General features: G+C 33.4%; 1 protein-coding gene across 1 annotated transcript in view; it reads left to right on the forward strand.

The window, feature by feature from the left end:
* Positions 1 to 15,359, forward strand: part of LOC104164126 (sodium channel protein type 2 subunit alpha-like) — a gene marked incomplete at its 3' end in the record, with an annotated part of 58,596 nt that overhangs the window by 32,845 nt on the left and 10,392 nt on the right. The window contains exons 17-20 of the mRNA XM_009703362.1: positions 6,807 to 6,927; positions 7,522 to 7,676; positions 8,696 to 8,869; positions 14,669 to 14,791. Of these exons, the coding sequence (XP_009701664.1) occupies positions 6,807 to 6,927; positions 7,522 to 7,676; positions 8,696 to 8,869; positions 14,669 to 14,791 (573 nt within the window). The remainder of the gene's footprint in view (positions 1 to 6,806; positions 6,928 to 7,521; positions 7,677 to 8,695; positions 8,870 to 14,668; positions 14,792 to 15,359) is intronic.

Consider the following 15,359-nt stretch of genomic DNA (forward strand, 5'->3'; position numbering starts at 1 on the left):
GATAAAAACACTTTCTAATTAATTTGCTAGTTAATAACTTCCCAAATCTGCTAGAAACTATTCTGGAACCTGGTTGCAAGTTCCAGACCTAAACAAGATCTTTCTAGTACCTGTCACTAGAAAGTTAGAGAATTCTCTGTTTGGATAAAACAGAACAATAACATCATTAGATTTAAAAGTTACCCACTGCTTTATGGTTGGATCAAAGCACCTGAAAGAAGTGATAATTTCACTGATATTTTGAAACAGGTTATTTTTTAATATCTATTGTCAGAAAATAGAGGTTCAATAGCCGATGAAATAACCATCAGATTTTTTTCTCTGAAAATAAGATACTTGAGATAATTAACTTCAAAGATAATAGGAAAATTAGAAGTAACTAAAGGAGATAATTTAGGGTTTTTAAAGTTAGCATTGTGGATGCTGTTTATATTATAAAATAATGCCTACTAATCAGTGCAATGAATAGACTATGTTAATCTTACCAAGCATAAGACTCGTAACTATTGTATTTCTGTACCACCTAACAACTGTTCATTATATCTGAATCACAACTTTATGAATAAAGTTTTGGATTTCAACATGGAAAAGTAATTTCAAAAATACTCATCAGTTATGGAAAGCTTATTTCACAGCTGAAGAAATACATATACCTACAGGCCTCTATCATTCAGAATTCCAAAAGCCTTTCCATCTACAGTATATGTACAGTAAGTACAAATTCAGACTGGAGAAGTAAGGGTGCTCAGTTAACTTTTGAAATCACAACAGATGGTTCATCCTTCATCATTTAATCCACTGAATTTTCAAAACAAGGACTAAGTTCAGTTTTCTGATTGGCTTCACTAGTGCCTTCGTGACTAGGTGAAGTAAAAAGACAGAAGCACAGTTATTGCATTCCCAAAAGTTAAGCATTGTGGTTGGGCTTCAATAAATTTCTTTGCCAAAACATACCCAGTAGTGATTTGATCAATTTGTTGGATGATTTTTTATCACATTTATTTTAAAATATCCAACAATCTAAATTCCCCTTTTCTAAAACTGACTAGTTCTGGGACAGTATCTTCAAAAGTCACAGATTCTTTAAGTTATGGACGAGCTGTGGATAACTAATGAATGAACCCATATATCTGCATACATTGATGGGCCACTGTCTAGACACTGGTCCAATCCTCTTTTGAAACAATTAGAGAGAGATTATACATTCAAAGGTATATAGCATACTAAATCTAAACTAGAAACTTACACAATATGATACTTGATAACATTTAATTTAACAGAAATTAAGGAGGTTTATTTTCATTGAGATCTGTAAGTTCTGCCACCACTATTAGAGGATGGAGGAGGAATGGGAAGACATACATCTTCGAAGTATTTTGCTTACTGTGTGTACCTTTTCTGCAAGTAACAGAGATAATCACAGTCAGTTAAATGAAGATTAGAACATTAAACCAAAAAAAACCCTTAAAATTTTCATTAATATACATTAAGCACTATATAAATACTGGAATGCTTTCCAAATCTGCTAACCATGTCTTTCTTAATTTAATTCATTCTACTTTTATTTATGAATCACAATTTCAGAGTGCGGATTATTAGGTCTAGCTTCTGCATTTTTTATTTCTCTAAAATAAACTACCAAGTTCTGTAGAAAAGTTTGTTGAACATTTCAGGCGGTATGTATTTCCCTTTTTGCCAACTGATCATAAAATATTTAATAACTATGTTTTAATTGTGTTAAAGCCATGTTTGAATTAGAGATTCCAAAAAGAGGAAAACTAGAGATCCTGTGTCTTGAACTTCACTACCTACCATTCTTACTTCTCACAGGGGTAAAACCAAGCTGGAGCAATCAAGAATGCAGCTCTGGTGCTTTTTAACCAGGTAGAGCAACGTGTCACCACTTTCACACAGGTTACCTAAGCAAGTTATACATATATATGTATATATATATATAATCACTTTTAAATGGATTTTGACTGGCCTGCATGCTATTCAGCTATGTACCTTCCCTATCCATTGCAAGACAGTAGAAACATGCACAGCTGCTCTCTGCTGAGTCATGGGACTCACATCACAGCATGGTCAGGTGGGATTGGCAACCCCGACATATATTTTTTAACTCTGCTAATGATTTTTCTGGATATTTTAACACAGTCTTTAGCAATAACTGCATGCTCTACAGGTTTTGAAGTATGGACCATAAAAGTACTGGAATGTTATACGTTAAAGAGGGCAAAGAAAAAGGGGGCATGCATAGTTTTTAAAAAATAAAAACAACCCTTTTTGATTCAGCCCTTATAAATGTAAATATTTAAAGAAATGTGTTAAGTGATTTACATAATGATTACTGCCACAACTTCAGCTCCTTATTGAATAACACTTAAACTATTGCAGTAGCTACTTGCGTAAAAATTACACTGTTATACTTTTAAATCTACAATGCACTGTAATGCAAATCTTCAAGATGCTACAAAAGACATTCTGTGCTCATTTGGGCAGTGCATATCTTGAGTTTTATAAATTGAAGCAGAACGAACAGTTTCATAATTTCTAAAATTATACTTAGCAAATAACCCCCCCTAAAAAACTCTCAAAACAAAGCATTTAGCAAATACTCTTTTCTTAAACTTTAAACTCCTTCATAAATAGTGGTATTTTGGAATGTTTCACGATAGCAGTCTGTGACTGAGTTGGGGGACTTTACTTGGTGTAAATGGAAAGACTATGGAGTAGTCGGCATCATGTTTTTAAAAATCCATGTATATTTACCCTAGGGGTTTTTTTCATTACAGGCAAATATAATCTCCATTGATGCATAATTGGCAGAGCCTTCAGGAATAGGGACAGCAAATATTGCACAGGAGTCAAAGTTACAGGAAACTAGAGAGGTCAAATTATCCTAGTAAAACTAGGCATCAAAATTTTGATGGGATTGACATTTCAGTCTTATAGCAGGATTCAAAGCTTTTTCCTTCAGAGTCTCACTGGCTTCAAAAGGATAACCAAATGGTTCATTTTGTACCATTGATTACAGTCTAGTATGACCTACATATATTATGTTGTAGTATAAATTGTCCAGAGGTGCCAAAATAAATTCATATTGGTGTGTATTCTGAAAAATTCTCAGATTTTACTGATTAAATTTTAAACCAAGATATGCTTCAAATAAAACTCTAAGGAAAGTGGTTTTCTTAATATTATATAAAAGTCAAATATCATAACATCTGAGATTTAAAGTCAGCTTAGAATCACTTCAGAATCATTGATCCCCATTATTTTATATTTTGTCACTCAATTACAGTGCAGCTTTCAAGATTCAAAGGATAAAACCACATAGCTGAATTACTAAGGCAATTTGTAATGGCTGAATCCCTTTATTTTACTGTCACTTGAATCATGAAGCCGTTTGTAAAGCTTAAAATTTTAGTGGCCTGCTCTTGCTCTTATTGAAATCTAGAATAAAATCAAATGAGAGCAAGACCAGGTCTCAAGTGAATGCATTTTCTTGTAAATGGGCACATTAACATGCTGTTGGTCAAAGCTTGTTTTAATGATCTAAGCTGTTGAAAAGAGATGCACCGCTCTGAAAGGACAGTACGGAGGGTGATTATACATATATTAACCAAGTATTTGGGTTGGTGATGAAGCATTTTTTAATGTTATAGTCTATACAGTAATATTTATACTACTATTTTCAGAAAAATACAATCCCATTGAGGTAGTCTTATTTTTTATTTTATTTTTGTGTATGACTTCCACAGTATTGCTCAGGCTTCTGCTCTAGTCAAGCATGTTGTTTTGCTGATTCAGGCCTTGAGAATGCTGCATCATAAGCAATTGCTTTCAAATGTATCCTTGTAAAGGAAAATGTGATATCACTGAAGATGCAAATAAGTATTTACAGGGCATGGCGTTTTCTAGAGGCTGATAATCATATTTATGAGGTGAAAATGAGATTGTGTTAATCCATCATGTATCTTGAGTTTCCTATTACTTTTATTAGTTTTATTCCTAGGGAAAAAAAAGATCATTAAAGTCACCTTATTTAAAATGCAATGGTTCTTTCCTAATTTAGGATCTTGAAGCAAATAAGAGTTTTATTAACTTAATGAGTTTTTTTAATAATGCAATTGTTTGAGATTATTTGAAAAATAAGGAAGATAATCCTTTATGTGAAAAATAATGAAGAGAATTATAGTAGGTTTTGTTTGTACTGATTATAAATTGCACTTCTGTCACTTGGTTTTTAGCAACTATGCTGACAGGACTATCTGCAACAGAGTTTACATGGGAAGATGCAGTTAAAAAATTGACTGCCTCTTAATTGGCGCTCATATACATTAATAATTGACGCTTACTATGAACCTTTATCTTGCTACTATTAAGTCGGTAATTGGTTTAACGATGATGGATCAGGCCATGAATTAGTTTTAATTTTCCTAAAACTTGAATGTGACAGATTATTATTTTCACAATATTTGGTTTTTATTCAATGAAGAAACTGCCTATAATTTCAGTGACAGACTTCCTATTTCTTTGTATTACAATGATATATAAGAAAGTTAATTCACAAATCTTATTTCCTTTTTTAAAAGAGAGCCTTATGTGTGGATAATAAGGTGGTGTGCTAATAATGCTTAATATGGTATACATTGATATGCATTTTGGTCTGTAAATGTAATACAGAAAGCAAAGTTTAAAATATTCTCATGATATGAGGTACACTATTTATTTCAGATTTACTGATCTACATGACCAGTAATAAAATGATTCCATTTAGAGGCAATATGGCTGTAACTATTTTACAGACATAAATTTTTGAAATCACAGAGGAAGTGCAGTATGAAAAAGGAGACATGATATTTTAACATGTTTCCTAAGCAAAAATTAACTGTTGGAAACATCCAAATCTCAGTGTATTTATCCAAATCTTTTCACATTTGCTAGGGTGATTTTCCATGTATGACAGATCATGATATTTAAAAAGGGAAAGAAAAGTTTTCAAGCTCATACCTGTGTGCTTGTCAGAAATCTTTTCTATTATGTGACAAATCCTTTATTTTTGGTCACAAGGCAGTAACAGCCATGCAACCTGAGGTCTGAGTGACCCTATATTGACTACATTTGCAAATATGTGTGAAGGGCAGCTTCCTGAACCTTAACCCTGAAATTATCCATAGAATCATAGAATCATTATGGTTGGAGGAGACCTCAAAGATCATCAAGTCCATCACCCAACATGAATTTTTTTTTAAACTTCAGTCATCTCATGTAAGAGTTGAATATGAGAAAAGAATTGCTTACCAAATTATATAAAGATATATGTGCCATTTACTTCATTTCTGGTAGAAAAAAAGCCCTGAGCTCCCAATGCATTTTCCTGAAGGAACTGGGTTTTAACTGAAGGATTAAATAACTAGTTTTAATTTGCAGCAGTGTCTCTGAAGAAAAGAATACATGGAAATGCCTCTTTAAAAGATTATTATTTGTTGCAAGATCATTCAAATAATCTGAACTGTCTTGTTTTTTATATTCTAAAAATGTCACTATCTTGAAAACTAAATGTGAAAAGTAATTGGTATTAAGCATTTTTGCAAAAAAAATTGTATAAAAAGGTCTTCATATAGGTCACAGGGCATGATCAGATCTGCTTAGATGAAACCATAAATCTAGTCTGTGACCAAATGCCCTTTTGTTACATCAGTGCCTGTACAATTTAAAGTATTTAAGTCAGAGGTGCATTCTACATCCCTCTCAAAATTCCTATGTATTACTGCTACGTGGTATAAACCAGAAGTATTTCACTGCCATGCCCTTTTTAATGTTGCTTTCTGATTACAAGCCTTATTTCACAGTAAAAGAGAATGTATTTTGGATGAAAACAATTAAAGACGCAAACAGTATTGACAAATGAAAACAAGTTACAAACTCTATGTCCAATAACTGCATTAGTTGTGTGCGTCTTTAGCAGGTTTGTGCTTTCAAAATATCCTTTCTTAAAAGGATAAAATTATGGGCAGTCTTGCATGACTGATAAACAGCTTGACCTGATCCAAATTTCAATGTACTTGGTAAAAAATTACTTAATTTCAGTTGCTTTATATTACTCTGCAGTTCTTGCAGTTTTCAGATCTAGAAGTGCTTTTCATGTAGAAAGGACTACAGTATTTCACTGTACACAAAAGTAGTAGAATGATAGAAAAATTTGGGATGGAAAGGACCTCAGGAGGTCTCTCAATATGCACAGGAGACTGGAATGCAAAGAAGATTATTTCGGATCTGGTAATTTGTGCTTTCTGCAAAAATTAAATTATGCAGAAATTTGCCATTAAATGCCATTAAATTTACAACTTTTTAATCCAGATATGGTGTATGTTTGTGAAAACACCATCTGTAGTGGACATGAAGATATACGTCGAGCTTTCTGTTAGTTCATTTTGCTGGGAAAACTAAGACACATTTTCAGTGTAATCCAGCATAGTAAAGAAAATAAAATAACTCCAGAGTGTGGTACATGCAAGCTCTCCAGTTTTAATACTACTGAGAATACTTCAGCAGTCTTATACGTGGATCAGGTTAGTAGCCAAATTATATTTAATTGTTCCCTGTGAGAAGATAAACTGGGAAACAGAACTATACAATGTACGTGTCATTACTATGTTTTTACTTATGGTGTTGCATATTTATCAGTATAAATTTAGCACTCTTCAAAAGTCAGAGACTGGCATGATTTGATTCAGTATCATTTTTTACAGAATATATATCTAATGAGAAAAAATTGTTCTGTGGAACTTTATTTGCAGAAACTAAACGCATCCAGTTCATCAGAAGGCAGCACAGTTGATATTGCTCCTCCTGGAGAGGGCGAGCAAGCAGAAATTGAAAGTGAAGAAGCTCTTGAACCAGAAGCCTGTTTTACAGAAGGTTGTAGAATAACTGTTGACTTAAGAGATGTATTAGTAAAATGGCATTATTACTAGGCAAATTTAAGTTTGAGACTTTCATATCTGGTGGACCTTCATGACCTCAACAATAGAAAGAAAATACTCATAGCCTAGAATGCTTGAAATCATGCTAAAACAAGGTTTCCTTAGGCTTTGAGTAACTTTATCTGCCTGGCCACTGCATACATCTTGTAACTAAGAAACTTCATTAATTTTTGTATCCTTAAAATGCTTTTCAGCTATTTGAAAGGGCCCTTGAAATTTGGAACAAATTAATTTTTGTGAGACTCCATCAACAAATGGAACAGTTACATGCCAACAGTTACATGCCAAAAGGTGTATCAATGTTTTTTTGGATTGAGTTTACTAATAATTATGTCTGCTATTGTCTGGTTTCTTTCTAAATTACTTATCTAAATTCAGATATTCAATATCCTATGAAAGAGGATTCCAGTGTTTAATTTAAAAAAATATTATAAAATTTGTTAAAGATTCTAACTATGTTGATACCACAGTAAATATTGACTTTCAAATAACTTGATTTTGGATCCTAATATCTCTTAATTTAATGCAGGTTGTGTGCAGAAATTTCCATGTTGTCAAGTAAGTATAGAGGACGGGAAAGGAAAAATTTGGTGGAATCTTAGAAAAACCTGCTACAGCATAGTTGAGCACAACTGGTTTGAGACTTTCATTGTCTTCATGATTCTCCTCAGCAGTGGAGCACTAGTAAGTAAAAAAAATTTGCAGATGCTGAAATATTTAGATATCTCCTTAGAAGCAACAGCAAAATTCAAATTTTCTTCAGACAGACTTGTTTTGCTTGAAGCTGTATAAAACTACCTGCATTCCATCATTTCAGGATGAAATGAAACTTGTCCCAAACTTGAAAAAGTTTGTTAAATTTCACTTTTTTAGTGCTACTTTTGGTTTACTGCTGTAAAGCTGGTGCAATTTTATTTAAGCCAGCATAGCTAGTCAAGATTTAAATTGCCTGCCAATTTTCAGCATGTTTGTCAAGAGATTTGAGCACAAAGGACTGTTGTTAACTGTGAATATATAGATAAACATATGATTTTTAAGTCCTTAATTCCTTCTAGGCTCAGCGACTTCTTGGATTCTTATGAAAGACCATACAAAAAAATGGAATAATTACTTCATTCTGTTCCAGTTTTGGAGGCAGGAGATAGGGAAGAGTGTGACAGCAAATTAAACGTAACAACCACTTTCCAGCAAGATTTACATTACTCACCTTTCCAGTTTTACTCAAGTTGAACATTTGCTACAGTATCAATGTGCATAGTGTACATTCTAGCAAATACATTGCTCTTTAATTTGACTTTTAAACATAAGTTTGATTGACGGAGGATAGAAATGTAATCTCCCTAACTGCTTTCTAGAATGGAATATACATATCTGGAATAGATTTTGTATAAGAAAGGGGTTTTTTTGTGAGTGTATGTGAAAGTTTCTTAATACCACAGTGAAAGACAACTCAGGCTTTGAGTTTATTTCTTCATTCATTAGTAAAATAGGGTATATATATATTCAGCCCCAGACAGGGCAGAAAACATAAAATTGCTCCAATTTGTAGTATGGTTAAAGATGGGAAATGGATGGGAAACAGGATGCAGAAGAACAAGGGGAAAGATTAGCTCTGACATACTTAATTTTTATTATTTATTCCTTATTTTTATCATGTATATTCTGTGAAACATTACTAATACCTGAATATATTTTTTTCATAGGCTTTTGAAGATATATATATTGAACAGCGTAAAACTATCAAGACCATGCTGGAATATGCTGACAAAGTTTTTACATATATTTTTATTTTGGAAATGCTTTTAAAATGGGTAGCATATGGTTTTCAAATATATTTTACTAATGCCTGGTGCTGGTTGGACTTCTTGATTGTTGATGTAAGTACACAGTCTTTAATATTGTAAAATTCACTATAGTAAAGTCCTTTATGTTGTAAAACTCGTTAATACTAAGTAATCTTATAAACATGCAAAAATAATTCACATTGTATAGTTATACTGCATTAGTAATAGCCTGCAGTGATCTGGATGTGTTATTTAAAGCACATTTGTATGCCAGAAGGAAAAGGATGGTTGGCCATCAGTTTGTTCTTTCTTCAAGGTTAATAATTTGGTTCCCAGGATGTATCAAACTTAATATTTTATGAGGAAAAAAACCAGATTTTGAAACATACTATTTTTAATGGACTCTGACCACACTACCTTATTCCTTCGCAAATAAGACACTACATTGTGCAAGTTTCTTCTACAAACACTGCAGTTTTGCAAGTGAAAGAATACATTTGGTCCAGATTTCATCTGAGTTCTCAGAACTTCATCCCCCAAAACTATGCTGTTATAATTTTTAGTAAAACACAAAGATAGTGGCTATTCGGTCTAAAAATTAATTAGTTTTAATGGGCTGACAATCTGCAATAGTTAAATCAGCTATGATTTGGCAGAGTTTATGATATAAAAGAATACAAGGTTTCTTGGCTGCCTTCCCAGCTGTGATATACTTCTGTGCAAAGGCCTCGCTTATGTTGTCAGAAGGGATCAAAGCTGGTTTTACTCCCAGAATATTTTGGTCTCCTGCCTTCACACATTATCTGACCCAGTTCATTGGCTATACATGTCCTTAGTGTGGAACTGAGAGATGGCATCTCAGGGCAAATGTGCATTTATAGTGATTTCTGCCCAAGCTACCGTATTTCTTAAGAAGTTTGCATAAATCCTGGTCCCATAAATACTTATTCCTTATGAATGTATAATAGAAATGTATCGGATTTGTGAATTCCGGAGGAAAAAAACCTAGCTAGATTGGCCCGTAACTCAAAATGGAAGACATTCTCTTTTTTTTTTTTTTTAACCTGCCCAAGTTAGTTTTGTTATACTGTTCATCTCTAGCTCTGTCCTGAAAATCTGCACTAGAATGGAGCAGTGTGAATGGCTTTCTTAAGAGGATATTAATGCAGAACTTCTGCATTATAAGGAGCATAAGGGAGCAGCAGAGATGCTCCCTTCCAGGATTATGTTAAAAAATTTTTTTAGATAAACTACAACTCATGTTTTAATTATTCTTTTTGTAACATAAACCTAAACAGATTATTCTAAGCCATACTCCATGGCTTCTTAATAATAGTTTAAGACACTGTTATCTGAGCAGGCTCTCAGAATTATAACGAACATCATCATAAGTAAAGCAGCTTATTTTGCCAACTTTTAACACATAATTTTTAATTTTATAAACAAAAGCATGACTAAATGAGATTGGAACCTTCTACTTTTGAAGAATTATACTTAATGTTCCAGAAAGTGGTAAAAAATGTCTTACTGTGCCTAAGGCTAATTCAGTAATTCCTTTAGCACCACCAGACAGCACTTGAAAGAAATACATGAACTCATGTTATCTTCCTATAGAAAAGCAGAGAATCTATACTGCTTTAACAGGCAGTTTAAACAGGTGTGATTCAGTAGTGAGAACACCAGTGAGCCCTTCTTCATTAGAAGTGACTAAAGTTCATCAAATTGTTTAATTCCAACCTCTAAAATCATTCAAGAGTAAACACTGATAGTCCTTCAGGGCTTTGACCTTTAATATCTTACATACCTGAGTCTCTCACTGTGAGAAATAGCCATAGTTGCTCTGAGTGATTGTGACCATATTAGATTTTAATAATTACATAAAGAAGTGGCATTTTTCAGTTCTGTCAGTTTACAGCCATGACAGATGACTCTTAGTACATCTGGCTACCTCAGTTTAAGACCTTATCATGCCATCTCTCTGCCCCACTTTCCTGCTAGATGAAACAATATCCATAGCAAGGAGCAGATACTTGGGTGGAGTGCCTTATCTACCCAAAATCACAATCTGGTAAATGAGTTCAAACAGATTTTGCAGTGGTTTAAGCAGGGAGACTGAATTTCGGATGCAGGCAGCTGAGAAGCAGGGACATACTCACTTTTTGGGGGGAGACTAATTCTGGCAGAAATATCCAGTAAAGGCTTGAGACAGCAACATCTTAACCCAGTACAACTAGATGCTATAGAACATGGCATCCTGTACCTTGGTTTTTGCTCTTAACCCTTTTTCCAGAAGCCATCTGTCCTGAGTTTATTATGTCTAGGTTTTGATGTACAGCTGTAATGACTCTAAGTTGTCTTTTTACTGCATACAAAGCTAGGAGATAGGACATCAGGGAAGGACACAGGGAATCTGGGAACAAATACCCAATGAGTTTGTCAGTTATTAGATTTGTTTGTGTAGTTTTCTGCTATAATATGTAATCTTAGATATTCTTAACTGGATACCATTTTATGCTGTGTATTTTTAAACTTTGTAAGTTAGTCCTATAAATTGGTATAGACACTTTATTTCTAAATTATTATGTTAATAAATTGTACTTGAATGAAATGGAAATAAGTAACATTTAAAACAAATACTGCAGGGCAGTAATGAATCTGTAAGTGGAATGAAATCTTTGACCTTCCTGAAATTGCTCATGCCTGATAAAATTCCAGTGGGTACAGTTTTTGAACAATTAAATGTAGCAAAACAACCTTCCAATTTGGCTTGTTTTATAGTATATTAAAAGTTGGTCATATTGATGGCTTATATAATATTTCTTCACATAGCGAAAAATGTTTCATGCTTTTTGTTAAAACAGTTAAAGTAATTTAATGAAGCCATGCTCTCAACCTTTGTATTAGCTTTTCGGAATAATTAACTCAGCAGCAGCATTCTGAAAAAGAACAGGGTCACATTATACTGATGTAGTAAATGCTGTATGTACAGAGTAAGAGACAACTGCTGCCCTAACAACATCATAATAAAAACAAGAAGAAATAAGATGAGCATATTGATGTGTTGGGAAACCAGATATGAAAGAAAGAGATGTCACTTTGTCTTCCTAGACAGTCATATATCTTTATGTGTATCCTAACATCGTACACCATGATAACATTGGATAATCCAGAAATTAATGAAATTAATTAATTAATTCAAAGGGATATTCAGATGATATATGCATGAAACCTACATTGGGTTCAGTGTCCTGTCTCCAAGACTGTCAAAAATGCCTAGCTGGAAAAATGATAATATAGTAACTATCTTTCAAAAAATAAGAAAAATAATTAACTTCTCAATAGAAAGAAAGATCTTTGGATTTTTTTTTCCAAATCTTGCAGTTTATTTTTATTCCTAGTTAAGTGTAATACCTGAAAAGTTAAACTACATGAAAGATAGGATAAGCAGTGTTGGAAGTGGGAACGGCCATATGCCACAGAGGACCTGGAATAAAATCACATAAATTAGCCACCTCATCAAGTAGCAAAGAAGTCACAGGGAATAAAATTTTAGGCCTAAAGAGAAATAAAGTCAATGTAGAGCTGTATGACCAATGATTTGGCTCAGATGCCAACCCTGGCCGAAGCTCTTGAGCAGGGCTCATTGTGACTTTCAAAACATTTTTTGCAATGATGATAGTCAACGTTAGAAGATCCATACACAAAAATGTGGACATACAACTCTTCAGTTTTAGGAGATGAAGGTAAAAATTCTTTCCACCATTTTGAGTTCATTTTCATTTCTTAAAATTACTGCATCTGCATGCATTCCTATCTCAAAAGAAAGAAATTAATCTATTTCTCAGTGTACGGAGACATTTATTTTCTCACCGACTAGCAACAAAAAAGGTGGAACAGATGACAGAAGACCAAGCTAAGAAGACTGAGAAAACCAGAGGAGTACAGAACAGCTGTATATACTTATGCTATATCTACAATAGAATTAATGTCAAAGAATTCCAAGCAAACATTTGCCTTTCATTTGAACTGTCCTTCAGAGGAAAACATGTTGTTTACTATAGGTGAAGTATTTCTCTGTGAAACAACTTCAGGCTTATGATGTAAGAGCACTAGCACCATGGTAAGGAGCTGCAAATAGGTTGAAAGAGAAAGCACAAACTAGGCTGGAGAATGACTTACAGTCAGAACTTAAAAACTGCCAGTATACCCAGTGCCACTGAAGTTACAGGAGCTACAGCTATGTAAGAAGCTTGTACGGAGTCTTGTCCGCAAAAGATAGCCAAGGTGCAGTGCTAGTTGGGGAGAAAAGTATAAACTGAAGGAGTCATTAATGTGAATTCAATTTTAAAAGAGATGTCTTGCTCTCCCAGTGAGAGACATATTTTTTAATATATATATTACATATTTTATTTTTAATCCATAAAATGTGCTGTCTTTACACTAAAGTTTATTGCTATGTCTGGGTATCTTGTTGATGTGAGTGAATCAATGAATATTCTATTAGAAATGCAGAAAACTCTATGTCTTGTTATCTCTGGAATTTATTGAAGGTGTCTAAGGATAAAAAAGAACACTCTCTCTGTAGAATCACAGGACAAATAAATTTTATTAATGACAATTATTAATAACAATGACAATAATTAATGTAATGGCAGAAACGATAATGTTATCTTTTGTAAATTACCAGACTTCAGTTACAGACTACAGAAAATCAGTAAGATTTTCTTCTTAATATGCTTATAAATTACAGCAAATTCCTTTACAAACTTATCCATTACAGCAATAAAATTAGCCTTTCCTCTCGTAAAAAGAATTACATTCTGATACGTAATCCAGTTGAAAGGTACGGTGATATGAATTCACTAAAATACTATTTTCTGTTAGATTAATATACATAGCAACATAGTAATGAATAATTGATTTCTATCTGCTCTCAGATTGTCCTTTTGAGACATGATCTTGTAACTCTTGTGTTTGTGATTCATCTAATTGTTCTTTATGGATACAAGTAACATAGGAAACTATGCTTCTGGTGGTAGAACGGAATAAAATATGAGTAAGGTATGATACTTCCCCACTCCTGTCCCCAAAACTGCTCAAAGTAAGTAAATTAAATTCTTTCACATTAACACTGTTTAAAACTCAGTTCCATTTGAGAAGCAAATTAATTGCTCCTTCCTGAAGCAGATTGGCTTATAATAAAACCCTGGTAATGTGAATCAGGAGCTCACTACTGTTGTAGACAATAAAGCACTCAGTGTTATAATGCTACCATCTGTTAATATCTATCCCATAATATTTTCCTATACTTAGAAGAGAAAAAAAAATTATTGAGAGAGTTGTCAGGCAAGTGAGAAAGTACCACCTCTGTCAATATGTATTTCATAGATACCCTACCTATTGTTGCTATGAACTGAGTGTTTGACTTAGAAGTAATATTCATAACAAAAGCTAATTAACCACCCTATTATTTAGCATTTTATTAGTCATTATAGATATTAATAATATTGTCAGTAGTTAATAAACTATCCTAATGCATTCAGAATTTTAAATTGCTTGGAAGGTTGAATGAAGTTACTGAAAGGATGGCTATTTTGTCTTTAAATATTTCTGAAAATTTTATCCTTCACCAACAGTGTGCTTCCATCTGCCTGTTAAACCCTATCCAGACATTTAATAGCATACATTCCTTTTTCAAACATGTGTTCATATGACCTCTTGCCTTTCCAGCAAGTATGAAAATTGTGGGATTGGGCCTCCAATGCCACTATAAGTAAGAATGGTGTTCTTCCATTTGTCAGTGTTGATCCTTCTGTTGACTGAATATGTATTCTTTTTAAATAAACAGTGTAGAACAATTTTTATAATAATATTCTTTCTGTGTTTTTATAGGTGTCATTGGTTAGTTTAATAGCCAATGCTCTGGGCTATTCTGAACTTGGTGCCATTAAATCGCTTCGGACATTAAGAGCTTTAAGACCTTTAAGAGCCTTGTCACGATTTGAAGGAATGAGGGTGAGATAAAATGAATGAGTCTGAATGAATGTATGCATTCAAAAATTAATGTAGAAGTGTGACACTTATGCATTCTGCAAAGAACTCCAGAAAGGGAATGCATAAAAAAAATGTGTGGAAAAAAGGCCTTCCAACATGTCCTTATACACAAGACGTGTACAGTTTACATTTGGAGCTTAGACCTTAAGCTCATTAAATTTGCCTGCTCACTGCTGCACAGTTGTGTTATCCCAGCCACCTGACTGTTAAAATTTCCATTGATTTGTGGACCTATACAGAAAGATAAAAGAATATGAGAAATTTCAGAACAGAGGTTTGGGGTTTTTTTCTCCAGTTTAGCTGGGGACTTTATTTGATAAATTTCTGTAGCTAACTTCTATTCTCTGTTAGGTTGTCAATTGTTCATGATGGAACAGGATTAGCTAGAAACCAAACCAAACCAAACCAAACCAATACAAAAAAAGGTGAAGAAGCTGACAACAGTGACACACCATAAACTAAAGCCTCCCTGTGGCTCCTTGTCTACCTGCCTGGGGAAAAAAAATCCCACGATAAATGCTGTAGTATT

This window comes from Cariama cristata, unplaced genomic scaffold, assembly GCF_000690535.1.
Source record: "Cariama cristata isolate BGI_N322 unplaced genomic scaffold, ASM69053v1 scaffold8897, whole genome shotgun sequence".
In the NCBI taxonomy this organism is placed as follows: Eukaryota; Metazoa; Chordata; class Aves; order Cariamiformes; family Cariamidae; genus Cariama; species Cariama cristata.